The sequence below is a fragment of the Aplidium turbinatum genome, chromosome 2 (genome assembly GCF_918807975.1).
Source record: "Aplidium turbinatum chromosome 2, kaAplTurb1.1, whole genome shotgun sequence".
Taxonomy (NCBI): Eukaryota; Metazoa; Chordata; class Ascidiacea; order Aplousobranchia; family Polyclinidae; genus Aplidium; species Aplidium turbinatum.
In genome coordinates, this window is record NC_137473.1 from 23949149 (window position 1) to 23964716 (window position 15568).

Genomic DNA, 15568 nt, shown 5'->3' on the forward strand with positions numbered 1-15568 from the left:
AAAAGCTAACTGGAAGGGATTTACTTCAGATCTGGACTTCCAAATCGCCAATTTACATACGTCATCAGATAAATACCCTGACTTCATAGAAGCTGTACGAAGAGCGTCAAGAAAAAAACATTCCTAGAGGCTGTAGGACACGTTACATCCCCGATCTGAATTCAGACTCAGCAGAGCTCTATGAAGACTATAACCCAGCCAGCAAGCCCATATGGGCTCCACATGGGGACCCATATGGGCTGATGTACGGGCTCCATGTGAGCTGCCCATATGGGGCCCATACACATTGTGTCCGCGGGCATCGCATTGCCCCCATATAGGCTGCCCATATTCATTTATGGGTTTCATGTGGGTTGCTCACACTCAACCCACAAATCTAATATGGGCTGCCCATATGTAACCCATAAATCTAATACAGGCTGCCCATATGTATATCAGGTATATATATAACTGCAGACAGATGCCAAAGTGCTCATACTGCAAGCAGTGAACTTTTGCGCAGTGCCTAGCAAGGTGCCCCCAGTAAAGTGCTCAATCGGCGTAAGCCAAGAGCGTCAACAGACAGTGCACACCGTTTATTATACACTGGAATGGCCATGAAGGTATATAGCTTCATGTGACATTTTCCTATTTGTGGTACGTAAGCACCAAAAATAGTACTACTGCCAACCTTGCCAAAGTGCTCCAACTGCAAGCAGTGAGTTTTGCGCAATGCATAGCAAGGTGCCCCCAGTAATTTTGCTTGTGTTTGTTTAAAAGATCAATAAAAGTCGTTTGAGACAACTAAAAAATCTCAAAGTATAGACAAATGCTGATCGAGGTGTATATCATATTAGTATGGGTTGCCCACAAACCTTTGAATCACTGTGTGGGTAGCCCATGGTCTGCCCATAAAAAAATGTGGGCAGCCCATGGTCTGCCCATGAAAAATGTGGGTAGCCCATGTTCTGCCCATAAAAAATGTGGGCAGCCCATGGTCTGCCCATGAAAAATGTGGGTAGCCCATGTTCTGCCCATAAAAAATGTGGGCAGCCCATGGCCTGCCCATGAAAAATGTGGGTAGCCCATGTTCTGCCCATAAAAAATGTGGGCAGCCCATGTTCTGCCCATAAAAAATGTGGGCAGCCCATGGTCTGCCCATAAACAAAGTGGGAAGCCCATCAATATTTCATGCTTAGCCCATGATCAATAATTTTATGTGGCTACATTTATTGAAATGCATTTATATGATCACGCATTTGAAGACTGGGAGTTTTATATTCCACCTTGTCATTTAGCAACACATTCTGCAAGAAAGCCCATATTGGGCACATATGGCAAAAACCCACATAGAACCCACATGCCCACAAGCCCATTAAAATAGTATATGGGGCCCATATGGGCTTGCTGGCTGGGAAAGAAAAGTTCCAATCAGATCCTTTCTCTCACTCTACAGTTGAAACAGGAGAAAACGTGTTGGCAGCTATCGCCAGCGAAAAGAGAAGAATGTGGCAAGCTATGATCGAATCCACAGATCTGTCTCATAGCAATCGGAAAGCCTGGAAAACAATCAAATTGCTGTCGGCCGACTACACTAAACCAGATCACCATTACTTTGTATCTGCCATTTTGCCAATCAAATTGCCCATCAACTCCTTCTAAATGGCAAAAGCAAAAATAACATGAAAAAGCAGTTTAAACCCCGGCTAATGAGACCTCAAAATGAACGCAACCCGCCTCTAACATCTTCTTTCTCAATTGAAGAACTGAAGAAGGGCATTGAATTTCTGAAACAAGGTAAATCTGCTGAATTAGATGGAATTCGAACTGAACAAATTAAACATTTCGGTTCAAGCACTCTCGGATGGCTGCTAAAGCTTTACAACAACTGTCTCAGCTCTTACCAAATTCCTAAGCTATGGAGAAAAGCCAAAATTATTGCATTGTTGAAACCAGGAAAAGACCCAACTGACCTTAAAAGCTTTCGTCCTATATCTTTGCTGTGTCATTTGTTCAAGTTGTTTTAAAAGCTGATATTAAACCGATTGCAACCTCTCATAGAAGACCAACTCATTAATGAACAAACAAGCAGGTTTCCGACCTGGTAAATCCTGCACAGGACAACTCTTGAATCTAACACAGCCCATAGAGAATGGGTTTGAAGAGGGTTCCGTCACTGAAGCTGTCTTTGCAGATCTATCTGCAGCGTATGATACTGTCAACCATCATCTCCTTATATCAAAGATCCTCAATATCACCGAGAACTTTTGATTCACTAAGCTGATACAATCATTGCTTAGCAATCGCCGTTTCTATGTTTATTTTTGTGGAAAAAATAGCAGATGGAGACAGCAGAAAAATGGTCTTCCACAAGGGAGTGTTTTAGCCCCCATCTTGTACAGCATTTATATCAACGACCAACCAATCCATCCTGGTATAAGAAGCTCATATATGCCGACGATTTGTGTATAACAACACAACACAAACACTTCACTTCCACGGAGAGAGTACTCAGCGATGCTCTGGATGGGCTGACAACATACTACACGGACAACCACCTGCGTGCCAACCCCAACAAAACCCAAGTCTGTGCATTCCACCTTAGATCTCGAGATGCATCACGCTAACTAAACATTTCCTGGAATGGAACCAAACTGGCACACAGTATCAATCCCACATATCTCGATGTCAAACTAGATAGGTCCCTCACATACAAATCCCATATCGAAAAAGTAAGAGCTAAGGTGGCTTCTAGAAATAATACTTTACAGAAACTCGGAAACTCTGATTGGGGTGCCCTCTCTGACACAATACGGTCAACTGCTTTAGCCTTATGCTATTCGGTTGCAGAATATGCTTGCCCAGTGTGGGAACGCTCAGCACATGCTAAGAAAATTGACCCCATATTGAACCAAAGCTGCCGTCTGATTGCAGGTTATCTCAAACCAACCAACATCACGTCGCTGCACAGTCTGTCTGGAATTGCTCCCCCCAACATCAGAAGAAGCGTGACCAGCAGAAAGGAAAGATCTTGCAAGGACATGGGTTTGAGACATCCACTGTGTGGCCAAACTCCAGCACACAGGCGTCTGAAGTCAAAAAAAAGTTTCTTGCCTCAGTTGTCCCATTAGGTCAAGACGATGTCTCCGCCAATGTGCGGGTTCAACTATATGGCAGGAGGGACTGGCAGCTGGACCGACATTGGCCAATATGGAGCTCACACCCATTGGTCTTCCTCCCTGAAAGCGTAAATCGTGGAAGTATTGGCGATGCCTCAACCGCTTAAGAACTGGAATTGGCAGGTGTAAAACTTTGATGAAACACTGGGGGTATTTCATGGGGAGCACAAGTTGCAAATACGGACAGGAGCAAACGAATACCCTAACCTAAAAGCAAGGTGCTCTGCACAGGATTTGGCCGAGTTCAACGATAGAGCAAGAGCTTGCGTGATGATCTGGGCTACGGTCGTGTGACACACGATGAAAAAGAATAAGACCGCAAATTTACAAATATTGAGTCTTTGAACTATCTTTATCATGAAAAGATTCACCTACTTTTGGTCTGGCTTTTTATTGCAATTGAGCTGGAGAATTTCAAAATGATCTGGCGACATGGACATTCAGCCACTGCTGTCCAGTTATTTTTGAAGTCTCAGTTCAATTTGTTGTTGAATTCAGGTGGCTTAATATATGATATGTGTACCGTATGTATTTTGTGCCATAGGAAAGTTTCAAATTGATGGTTTATTTAATTGAGACACAGACAGGTCTATGAATGTAAATTAAAGTTAGTTTAGCCTTGTTTTGCTACGTTGAGCGTTTTGTTGCCTGTGTCTTCGTACACTGCCAAGTTGATATGTTAACTGTGGAGTTGTTAAACTACACTACCTCAGAGATTGTGAGTAGCCTAATATTGTGTTTTTGAAAATACATTTGCAAAGGCAAAATTTGGGCAAATTTGTTCGAGCGCCGCAATGTTTTACTCTCCTACGGCTATGTCGGCAAGGCCTATAAATACTATAGATCGCTACGGTCCAGAGTTTCTATTGACCAGGGCAAAGTCACCTGTCTGCGCGTAGAAAAAGCATTTTGTGTACTGGAGTATTAGGGTGGCCCCTTTTGAGGCAACTTTTTCATTTCAACTTGCATGCGTGATAAATTTTTGCCTTAGCCCAAAATATTAATAAATCCAATTTTTTTTTGAAATCTGACCCTGCCCCAACAGCATTTTTAAATCAAGCCCCCTAAATCACGTTTTTAATGATAAAATTAGTACTATTTGAGCTAGATATATGTTGTTGGTATTCATTTTTATTGCATTTCAGAATAGAAGACACTTGTATGCCTTAATTCAAGATTTGAACAACTTTTTTATTAATTTATTTTATAGTATCAATGTAAATGCCCCCTTAACCCATTAGTGCCCGGTCATCGTTCTAGTTGGAATATTTTTACAAACAGTTTTATGTAAAGTCCTTGGTTGAATATGAATATTGAAAAGAAATTTTTCTGATAGCTATACCAGGAATGCAGAAAATGGTACGTCCCTCTATGAACGCTTGGGCATTCATACGAAGGCTTGATGTAAAATAAACGAAATTAGTATTTTCCGGTAATGGAGATTTTTGAAGTCGTAAAAAGCAACACTACTGCTCTAAGATACGTTAAAAATGAATATCTAATAAAAATGCATCGCTTTTCCAATACCGTACATTTATTGAGAAACGAACAAACGAAACTCGGTCTAAACAGATAACATTGCAAATTCCTTTCAGTTATGATACATTTCGAAGCAATCTGGGTGCAGTCCAGCATCACACCGACTGCATCTGTATGACGTGCGTTTGCAGACACTTTTTTTGCCCGTCCTGATGATCAGGTGATTGCCCTGATCTCTTCACGGTTGGCAAGTATATGCGTCGATGCTAATAGAGAAAATTTGTTGTTTCCATTGATCATAATTGTCATTTCTACACAGGATCAGATAAAGTCAAGGAGACTGATTTTTCCATATTTCTCTTTTCTGTGATTGTCCCAATTTTTCTATAAAACCTCCAAGCTTTGATAATATTTACTCACCTAACTCATTTTCCCAAAGGTTCCTTGTCTACAAAGTTAGATGCAACGTATTCTGGACGTTGGTCCATAATCTTTTCACACAACAATGGTTTGATCATCTCCAAGGTAAAGTTTCTTCATATCATTGGTATCTTTCTTTGATGGTAAAGATAGATTGTTCATTCAATTTTGCCTCATTGTCCCCAAAACACGTAGGCCTATTCCTTTCTAAGACAAATGATCTATCAAATCCAGGCTCTTGAAAAGATTGCCGCACACAACCTTCGATCCATAAATCAGTCGAGCACTATCCACAAGGCCATAAACAACGTCAAGCCCCTATGAGCAGTTGCTGTGAAGTTTTTAAATCGTGCACAGTAAAACTATAACGTTTAAAATAAAAAGTGTTACTTTCATACCCAGTCTCTCCTACACCACTGAACTAAACGTTAAAGGGCGGGGAAACCCAAATTAACTTTGCGAGTTTTTTGTTTCAGCGTGATGTCATTGTGTACAACATGCGTTTTAGCAATAAAAAAATCCAAATTTTGTGGCCCTCGTGTCGCTAAGACCGCTTTTGTTTGATACCCGTTTGCGATATCTCGTTGCGCATCAAGCTGTGATGCTGTTCGCCGTGACGTCACAAGGTACATATAGTTGTGGCCAAAAGTTTAAGACCAAACTTGATTTATGACGATTTTTGCATTACTTCAAAATACTGCATCAGATATAAGATGATGCAACTGAAACAATATCTGATGCATTATTTTGAAGTAATACAAAAATGGTCATAAATCAAGTCTGGTCTTAAAATTTTGGCCACAACTATATGTACCTTGTGACGTTACAGCGAACAGCGTCACAGCTTGATGCGCGCGAGACCTCGCAAACGGGTATCAAACAAAAGCGGCCTTAGCGAGACAAGGGCAACAAAATTTGGATTTTTTTTGCTAAAACGCATGTTGTACACAATGACATCACGCTGAAGCAAAAAACTCGCAAAAAGTTAATTTGGGTTTCCCCGCCCTTTAAAAACTGAAATTTAGGAACAAATTACCGATTCGTCTAGTGACTAGAAGAGTCTAGTCACTAGGCTATATCGTCAAATTTTCTGCATTCCTTTGAGATGTCGATATAGGCCAATTCTACTGTATTAGTACAATTGCAAAAAAACTAGCTTATATTTTGACAAGATTTCGTTTCACGTCTCCACATTGTTGTGGCCTAGAATGGCAATGTGCAGACATATTAAATGACGTTGTTTATATCGCGTGACTCGTGTGTGCCATTTTATTCCCATCTTTCTTACAACGAAGAACAATCCGAGATAATCGACTAGCAATAAGATGCTTTAACCTCGCTGAGCTCGGCAATTAGCGATCGAAGGTATCGTTGCAATTCAGAAATAACGCTGCGGCTCCAACTTTTCAAGATTACCAGTTTCATTCCAATAAAAAGTTACAAGCTTGGTCGAGTAAACTGTATTCAAGTTGCAATTCACAATTGTAAAAACTAGTCATTGAGCCCCTAACTCTAACTTCATATAGGACCTTAACTGTAGTTCGTATCAACAACATAATAACCGTTTCATAACTCCAGTTCCATGTACCAACACTCGGTGGAGAAGTGCATGCAGTGTTGTCATAGAAGTGAAAACAACATTGTATTTTCAAGTTTATTTCGAAAATACAGTGACGCAATCATGCAAGTGCAAACATGCAGTCAGCACAGCCGGATGGGGCGAGCCTTGCTGCCACAGAACTGGAAAATAAGTGCATAGTGCACCCACATAACAAAAGTGCTTATGTCTGCTTAGCCAAGCAAAATAAATCTGGGTGTTAAAGGCAAGTCCAGTTCTCATTGATTATCGAGTTTTTACCAAAGTGCGTAAAAGTAAAAAGAGAATGTACAGTAGCTCCACACAACCGCTTTTGCCGATTTAATCTTACGCTGCAGTGGTATAGCACGCGAGCCAAAATCTACTATGGTGATTGGTGAGCCATTGCACAAGTTACACCTTTTCGCTTTGGCAGAATAAAATTGTAATACGTTACTTTCATATAATAGACGTCAGTAGATATACTTGTAACGTAGCAGCATTGAATCTTCCCGCCAGATTACATGCTAATAACAAATTACCAATTTCCAGAGAAGCTTAATCATGAATTGGTCAATTTCTTCCGCTAACAGAAGCATCACCACAGTGCCACACAGCACCGGTGAGTGCACGACTTGCCAGCCAATACATAAAATAATAAGCAGTTACACTACGTCGTTTCATTAAAAAAAAAAATGACAAGAAATCGACGTAAAACTAACGTTGTGCAGTGCAACAGTGAGTGAAGCGTTATATCAACATTTGCTGTCACCATCGATGTTCTTGGGGAAGGCAGAGTTAGCGTTAGCGGGTGATCCTGCTTCCGTTCTTCGGGAAAGCTCGCGGATTGACGTAAAGCTCCGTCAACCTTTGAAAGACAATGATCGGATTCATCTTGGCAGCTACAGACATGGGAAGGTACTCTCATCGACTGCTGGTCGTCATCCTTGCTTTCGACTGACGATGATGTATAGCAATCTCTCTGCGCATAAAACAAAGAATTCACGATGTCATAATGCACTACATAACTCGCAACCCACTGGATTAAGTGTAACCGAGAATATCAACACAAGTTTATAATCGCCATTGTGCAGTTAAGGAGTTTAAATCTGCCCCATGATGTGAACACTCACTTTGTTTTCAGATCGGCGATCAGTTTTCCACCAGGCTTTGATAAAAGTTTCCTCATGAATTCCTGAAAAAAGAACCTGGTCAAACGCCGGTTAGCAACAACATCTATTGGTGGACTGAGCGCATTCATGGTAAGTCAACATTCCTTGACAGTCAGTGCGAGCTCAGATTCGTTTGTGAAGCTTTGCACTATCAACCAAACAAAATGCGACCATCTTTACATCAGATAATTTTTTGCACTCTGCAATGCCTGATGCAGATCTACTTGTAGATTTCCATCACGCATTGAAGCGGTGATCTGATCATAAAATTTTCAAAGGCTCGAGAAAAAGTTTTCTCTGGCTATAAAACGTTGAATGGTAGTTTTATCAAATATCTTTACATCACTTGAATGATTTTCAACGTAACTTCTGTAACGCAATCGTACTATGGCTCTTGTGAAACCGGTTTATGGAAGCCGCTTTATCACTTGCAACAAAGCGTGCAAGATCATGATGGATGACGCACCAGAGGTCACGTAGTAATTAAGTAAGAAAGCTTCGCTTCATGAAGTCGAAACCTTACCGCTTTCTTACAACATTCAGAAGACAAACTGCGCTTTATGTTTAGTTTGGGAACGATCACTATCCTGTGCACAGTTACCTTGCACCAAATCAAAACTTGCTTTTTCTAGCTACCTAAAGCATTCGCCAGCAGAAAAACAACTGCGACATCCCTCAATGCGCGAAGCACAGGAATGAAGCTTGAAGCCTTGATCAGTTCGAGATGGTATTCCACGGTGGCAGTCTATGTGGTAATAACCATAGCCGTACGAGCCAGGGGGGCAGCCGCCCCCCCTGTTGTTTCAAAACGTCGCGAATTCGGGCAAAATCTTGAAATTATTAGGGCAAAAATTGCTATATAAAAAGCTACAAAATTGCATGAATTAAGAAAAACTATAAATTAGTATCTTTTACCTATCAAACTAAGTACAGCCTCTTATTTGCACAAGAAATGTGCCGCAAAATTTTCATTTGGCACACCCGTATTGATGTATTGTATTGCATGGTGATCAAACTGTAGTACGAAATGCATTTAACCAACTGCATCATGCCAATTTGGGCAGCCACCAAAATATGTCTCTAATACTTTTGTGAAACTGGCCAAATCAAAACGCAAAATTTGCTATATGATATAGCTAATTTTATTAATTTTCACGAATGCATCGTGTTGATTTGGGCAGCTGAAAACATGAAATTATTTGATGAAACTGATTAGTCTGTTTATGCAACTGCCCAAATTAGCGTGAGGCAGTTTCCCCAAATGAACAAATTTATTAATTTTTCCCATTTACATAACTGTATCGTTTAGATTTGGGCAACAAAAAATATGAAATTATCTGATCATAGTCTATTTATAAAACTGCCCAAATTGGCATGATGCAGTTGCCTCGGTATCAAAATTTACAAAGTCTTTAATTTTTTTCATAATATCCATAAATGCATCATCTTGACTTGGGCAACTACAAAATATGAATTTATATAAATCTGGTAAATAGCCTACTTTTATAAAACAATTCGGGTGGGGAGGTCACAGTACTTTTTCAACCATAAACGGACATAGCTAAGCAACACCACAACATTTAACAAAAAAATGTTATACCTGTTAAAAGTAATGTTAAGGTGTTGCTTAGCTTTGTTTGGTTACTTTTATAAAAGGTTCTGCTACTATTCGGCGAGAGCCTTTTTCGGCGAGTTGCCTATTTGGCGATTTTTCGAAAATCCAACGACGCCTTCTGCAAATCCGATGATTGAATATTATTCAATATTCAGACATTGAATCAATGTAAATACGTACTGTTAGGCTAATTGAGTTCTTTGAATCCTACGTCACCGTCTGTATGCAAACTTAGAATATTGTATATTAGTTATTTTTGTCATCAAATTACCTAGCCTAACTATATTTTTAGAAGTAGTGCTGCCAGACCTTTTTATTTTTGTACTAAAATTCGTATCATTAAAACTACTTTAATTGATTGAACAAAGTTTATTTGAACAGAAGTAGTGTGTCTGTGTTTTATTACATTTAATTATAATTTCTCTATTGTTATGTACTTTTTTCTGAATCCGCATGGTCACCCTGAGCCGGTTTCCTGCAATGTTTATTTTTCTGAGTCTTTTATGACATCACAACTAAATATTTAAGTGGCGTTGTTTATTATTTGTGGTGTGTAAAACAATATTTGTTACTCCTACTTACCATGCCAAAGTGCAGAAGCATCGAGCAATGCACAAGCAAGGAATCTTCAAAGATGAATTCAGTTGTTCTATCTTGATTAGCCTACTTTGGTAAGAAATTCTAGCTAGCTGGTGATCAGTGGCGTAGCCAGGGGGGGAGGGGGTTGGGTATTGCAAAGAGCGAGTTTTGCCATTACCAAACATTCAAATATCTCAGCCAGGAATTAGCAACAAGAAAACATAGAGACTTGTAGCTTTATTTCCGAAAAATGCCGAAGAAAACATGATCTTATACTTTTGCTATGCCACCGGACAGCACCATTTTACAGGAATATTCATAACCACATTTTTGTTGAAAATACACTCAGAATGCACCAAATTCAAAGTAATTTTTCAAAATTTTCTGGGGGAGGCCCCCCAGACCCCCACTGCTAGGTGTCGCCATAAGCGAAACACGCCGTCAAACCCCTCCCTTTCAAAATTACTGGCTACGCCACTGCCGGTAATCTTGTTATGTTAGTTTTTCACTGTTATCACGCACCGCATACATTATATTTGGGCAATTTCTATAAAAGCGTGCACATTTGGGCAAATTTACGTTCTGCCCCCTTAAAATGGTTTGGTCTCGTACGGCTATGGTAATAACCAATATGAAAATAGCAGTTCTCCAATACTGTAAAACGTTTTGATTTCTAGCAATCGTTTGTGATATGTCAACCAGCGTTAAATTACGTGGAATAAAACACAATAACACCTTCTCCGTCCGTTTGTTTAAGTACGCCACTTGTCGGATCATAATGATGGTGCCACGGCTTCACCGACCCCACAAAGTGGACAACCTTCGTATCTTTGCCGAATCTGCACAAAAATATTCAACTCTTGAATGTTAAAGACTAACAAGCAAACTAAAAGAAAAAAGTCTAGTTTGTTGGATCTCGACTACTCTAGCCACTTCCAGATAAAACTGTAGACAGCTTCGCCGCATGGGTTTGTATTTCTCAGGAACATCGCACTCTAAACAAGCGAAACCAAACCAGCGTTGTCCACGTCAAGGTTGCCTGTGGTAAAAACAGAGTGTCATACCACGCCATTTCCACGTGAATGCTGTATTGATACAGCACTTCTCGTGGTTTCGTGGAATGTGCAATAAGGCTAAAATAGTATGGATCTGAATGTGAAACCTACCTCGCAAATGCAGGGGAGTACGTGTAAGTAGCCGTGCTATGCATGTTGTACACGAAGGGCAAGTGATGGCCCATGTCGCTCGTAAGCCAAGAACTGAAGTAAGTATTGAGTAAACCTTGATCACCGCCTGGTTAGAAAACAGAATAATGCGTTAATAATTAATTAATGGTCAAAAAACGCTAGAGGCTAAATTAACATAATTAGATTTACAATAAATGCAGGATTGCAGGGCTGCCATACCGTTCTTATTTCCAACATTTTTCCTTATTTTCAAAATCTACATCTTATAAAGTAGTATTGTTCTTAGGTGCAAAGTTGTTGAAACGCCTGGTTGAGTGGTTAATCTGAGGGCTGTGGAGTCGGAAGGATTTTGGTATGTCCGGAGTCGGAGTTATTAAAAAAAGTCGACTCCCACGACACAAAATGATAAACAAATAAATTTCTGTTAAAAATCTTTTTCCAAAACATATTTTTTGGTCTCTGTATTGCGCTCTTAAACTTTAATTGAAATTAGAAGTGTTTGTACTTGACAGTTTTTGGAGAAGTCGCCCTTTAAATTTCGATAACAACTTAAGTGACATTAAATTAAAAAAACAAAAAAACATAAAAGCTTAAAAAAATCTGGCCACCATCATCAATCTGGCAACACTGAAGTCGAAGTCGGCCAGTTACAAATTGAGGAGCCGGAGTCCTATGATTTTCGCCCGACCCCAGAGCTTTGGTTGACCATCTAAACTCAAGTTCAGCAAACAGTTCGAAAACTATATTCGTCTTGATCTACATTTATAGCACTGAAGATGAAGACAGTATAGTTTTCGAACTGTTTGCTGAACTTGAGTTTAGTATCTACACTTTGGGGTCTTTATTTAGTATTGTTCTTTATCTTATTTACAAAAAAATGTCCTCAATTGTGACTTGCGCCCTTATTTTGTCCAATTTTTGAACCAAAAAATTTTATTGCAAACCAGATTCATATTATCATAAATATCTTGCTACCAAAGTTCTATCACACCACAACAGCATTACAGCCATATAAACATCACCACATTCAATCATCACATCATTCTCTTTGTTTTTCAAAAAACATTTCTGCTCCTGGAACGGACAAATGTATTGTTCCAGAATTAGATGAGATATTTGAATGGTTCAAGGGCAAAATATCGTTATGCTACTGTTCAGAGTTCTTTGGTCCTCAGACGATTCTTAAAATGAGTTAAAAAATTTCTACAGTACACCATTGAAATATATACATAATTGGTATCAACTTGAGAAGCATCCAACGTGCATGAGATCAAAAAGTTGAGTAAAAAGAAGTTAAAGAGTTGGTAAAACAAATTGATATGGCAAATTCAAAAAGGTTACAGTTCTCAACTCTATATTCTTGAGATCCCAAAGAGGAATAATAATGAGGAAAAGTGGACAAAGATTTTTCACAACAACTAGTCTACAGTTTTTTTGCAAGCTGGTTAGCATTGTCTTTTATCTTCTGGTCAGCGGGTAATTTCCCTTGTTTTAACTCAATTGACAGAAGAAAAAACAGCCCAAGCAAAAAATCAAAATAGTGAAATCATTATTACTAGCCAAATTGCATCTTAAACAAAGTTGCCATGAGATAAACGTCGTTCTTTCAATCAGGGTAGACCAGTGTTTCCCAACATTTTTCGAGCCGTTACCCAAATAAAAGTAACGATCCAGGATCCAGGTTATGAACAAGTTCGTCCAAGTGCTCCTGAATTTCCAGTTTTTCTCATCTAGGAGCAGTGACCTTCCTCGTTGTCACCGACAAACTGGTTCAATGTAGAAAACTGTGCCACGACTCTCCTCGAGATCCTCCTGATCCACAGTTTGAGCTTCCTGATAAATTCTAAAACGGATTCACGTGCATCAAGCATTGTAGTCTTCTTTCCTTGAAGTTCCCTTTGTTGAGTTTACCAAAAACATGGGCCAAGTAGCACAATTGAACAAGTTATGTCAGAGAAGTGAGCACGAGCAGCCCCATAACTTTTCCCTATTTTCTCCAGTAACTCTCCCCCATTTCCTTGCTGAGTTCTTTGAATACGCGAGAGTTCAAGTCCCCCCTTTTGATAAAGTTTACAATTTTGGCAACATCGTCGAAAACTGCTTTCAAGGAAGCTGGCAGCGTCTTCAACCCAAGGGAATACCGATGAATGGTCAACTTCTGCTTGATTTTTCTCTTTTTATAAAACTTCTAAAGCCGAGTATGTTAACCATCCATCATGGCGGGTGCACAGTCGAGTGATACATATTGAACACGACGCCAGTCCAACCCGTTGCTCTCCGAAAAACGACTGACAGTGTTAAGCACATCCTCACCTTTCGTCGTGGTCGTAAGATTTTCGCACAGCAGACATTCTTCTTTGATCATGTTGATATGAACGTAACCAATAAATCCCAGCAGAACGGCACAGCTGCTGATATCCGTAGACTTGTCAAATTGAAGACAAAGCTTGACTGGACTGGACCTGACTTCTTCAATCACCTGCGAAAGTATCTCAACCATGCCATCCACATGCCTGTCTCATCCATGCCATCCATCAACCATGCCATCCACATGAATCGTATTGTTTGACAGGGACACAACACTCAATTTTTTCGCTTGATCTTCACAACACACCTTCGCCACCATTGCTGCTCGTAATGGAGAATAACATTTATTTTTTTACCGTGGTTGTGGTGCCGCATTGCCCCCCGAAGTATCACATACTACCCCCTCGGAGGTGGGTAATATGAAGGTAATTTACCCCTAGGTTTGGAACCACTGGGGTAGGGGGGTGGAATCGAAGACATTTTCCCCATCTTTTATTCTGAGATTTTCTTCCATTTCACCTAAAAACTTCTTCTCTTCTAATTTTGTGATTTCTGCATTGTGTATGACACAAGCAAGCCCACAAACTATTATATGAATAGCCAAAGGTTTAGTAATTGGTTCAAGTTCCATCCTGTGCCGTGGCTCCAATCTTAGTTCAACTCCTACACAAGACAAAGAAATGCTCTTTTGAACTAACAGTAGCCAACATGACACAGACAGTTATCTTTGTTTAGTCTTTAGTGGATTCGAACACGCAGGTTAGGGTGCGTCGTGTGCCCCCAAAAATTTAAAAAATGATTGAAAACAAAATTATTTTTTTTGTGGGTGAGGCTTGACTAAAAAAGCAAAATTACAAAATTTCAAAGAATTTGGTCAAGGTTTAGGTGCTCCACATCCCAATTGCCCGTATCCCCTTGTTAGCTTGACAATAGGGTGGGTTGAAAAAAAAACTTTTTTTAAATTAAAAGAAAGGGGGTCTAGACCCCTGACAAATTGGCAAAAAACAACAACAAAACTGGTTTCAGGGAGTTGCACCACCTATTGGCCGAGCTACCCCCCATTATACTTTGGAACTGCTGGTGCTAGGAACATGAGTTTGGTATCAAATGATGCACAATCATAATGTTTCTATCTGCTCTAAGAAGACTGTTTGCCTTAATTTCACTAGAAAAAAAGTTATGACAAAAAACGCATATATAAATATATATACACTATGTCAATTATGTCATGTTTTATGCACCTACACTTTGAACAGTCCAGTTAGTCACCCCCAGGGCCCAGGTCGTGCAGTAAAGTTGTTACTTGCTACTGTGTGTGTACATGACATGAGCACTATGTTGTATTACCAGCTGTACAGCATATATATATAATATACTGTAATGGGTAGACGTAATTGGTGATGGGTAGACTGTGATCTGCCATGAAATCATTGTCAAGAAAATACCAGCACACAGATTGATATACTCCATAGGCTGCTGCTGCATGTGCTAGAGACTGTGATCTGCCATGAAATCATTGTCAAGAATATACCAGCACACAGATTGATATACTCCATAGGCTGCTGCTGCATGTGCTAGACTACCGGTACTACATTGAGACTTCAGCAATCAGCACAAAAGGGTGAACATGTCAATCTAGTGGGTTAACCCTACTGGGAACTGCTTCTTGCTGTTGAATTCTTTCATAAGTTGACAAGATCGCACCTTCTGACGAATCAACCCATCCATTCTTTGAAAACCTACAGCACATAAGCTTGTTTCAGTCACAAGATTGACGTGACGCTCCACTGCTTGGTTGTGGCAAGGATAATCCAGCTGCAAAGGTTCGTCGATGACATTGTCAAGCTGTTGGTCTGTTAGGGATCTCATGATAGGTGGCTCAGACGTATGAACTGTGCCAAGCTTCACAAGTTGGTGGCATGATTTTGCTCTAGTATTAAGCTGTGGCACAAGAAATCTGCAAATTGCAGGTGGCACCGCTGGTGAAATTTCTTTTCTCAGCTTTCGATTTTCATCTTCTGCTTTTTGTGAGGAGCCAACATGATTCTTCCTTTGCTTTTCCTGTGCTTGTGAAC

At 39.9% G+C, this 15568-nt stretch overlaps 1 protein-coding gene across 1 annotated transcript in view; it reads right to left on the minus strand.

Annotated features, from left to right (window-relative positions):
* Positions 1–15568, minus strand: part of LOC145764888 (uncharacterized) — a 52660-nt gene that overhangs the window by 4942 nt on the left and 32150 nt on the right. The window contains exons 5-8 of the mRNA XM_082576582.1: positions 11166–11292; positions 10735–10838; positions 7767–7828; positions 7406–7615 (exon numbers count right to left, since the gene is read on the minus strand). Of these exons, the coding sequence (XP_082432708.1) occupies positions 7406–7615; positions 7767–7828; positions 10735–10838; positions 11166–11292 (503 nt within the window). The remainder of the gene's footprint in view (positions 1–7405; positions 7616–7766; positions 7829–10734; positions 10839–11165; positions 11293–15568) is intronic.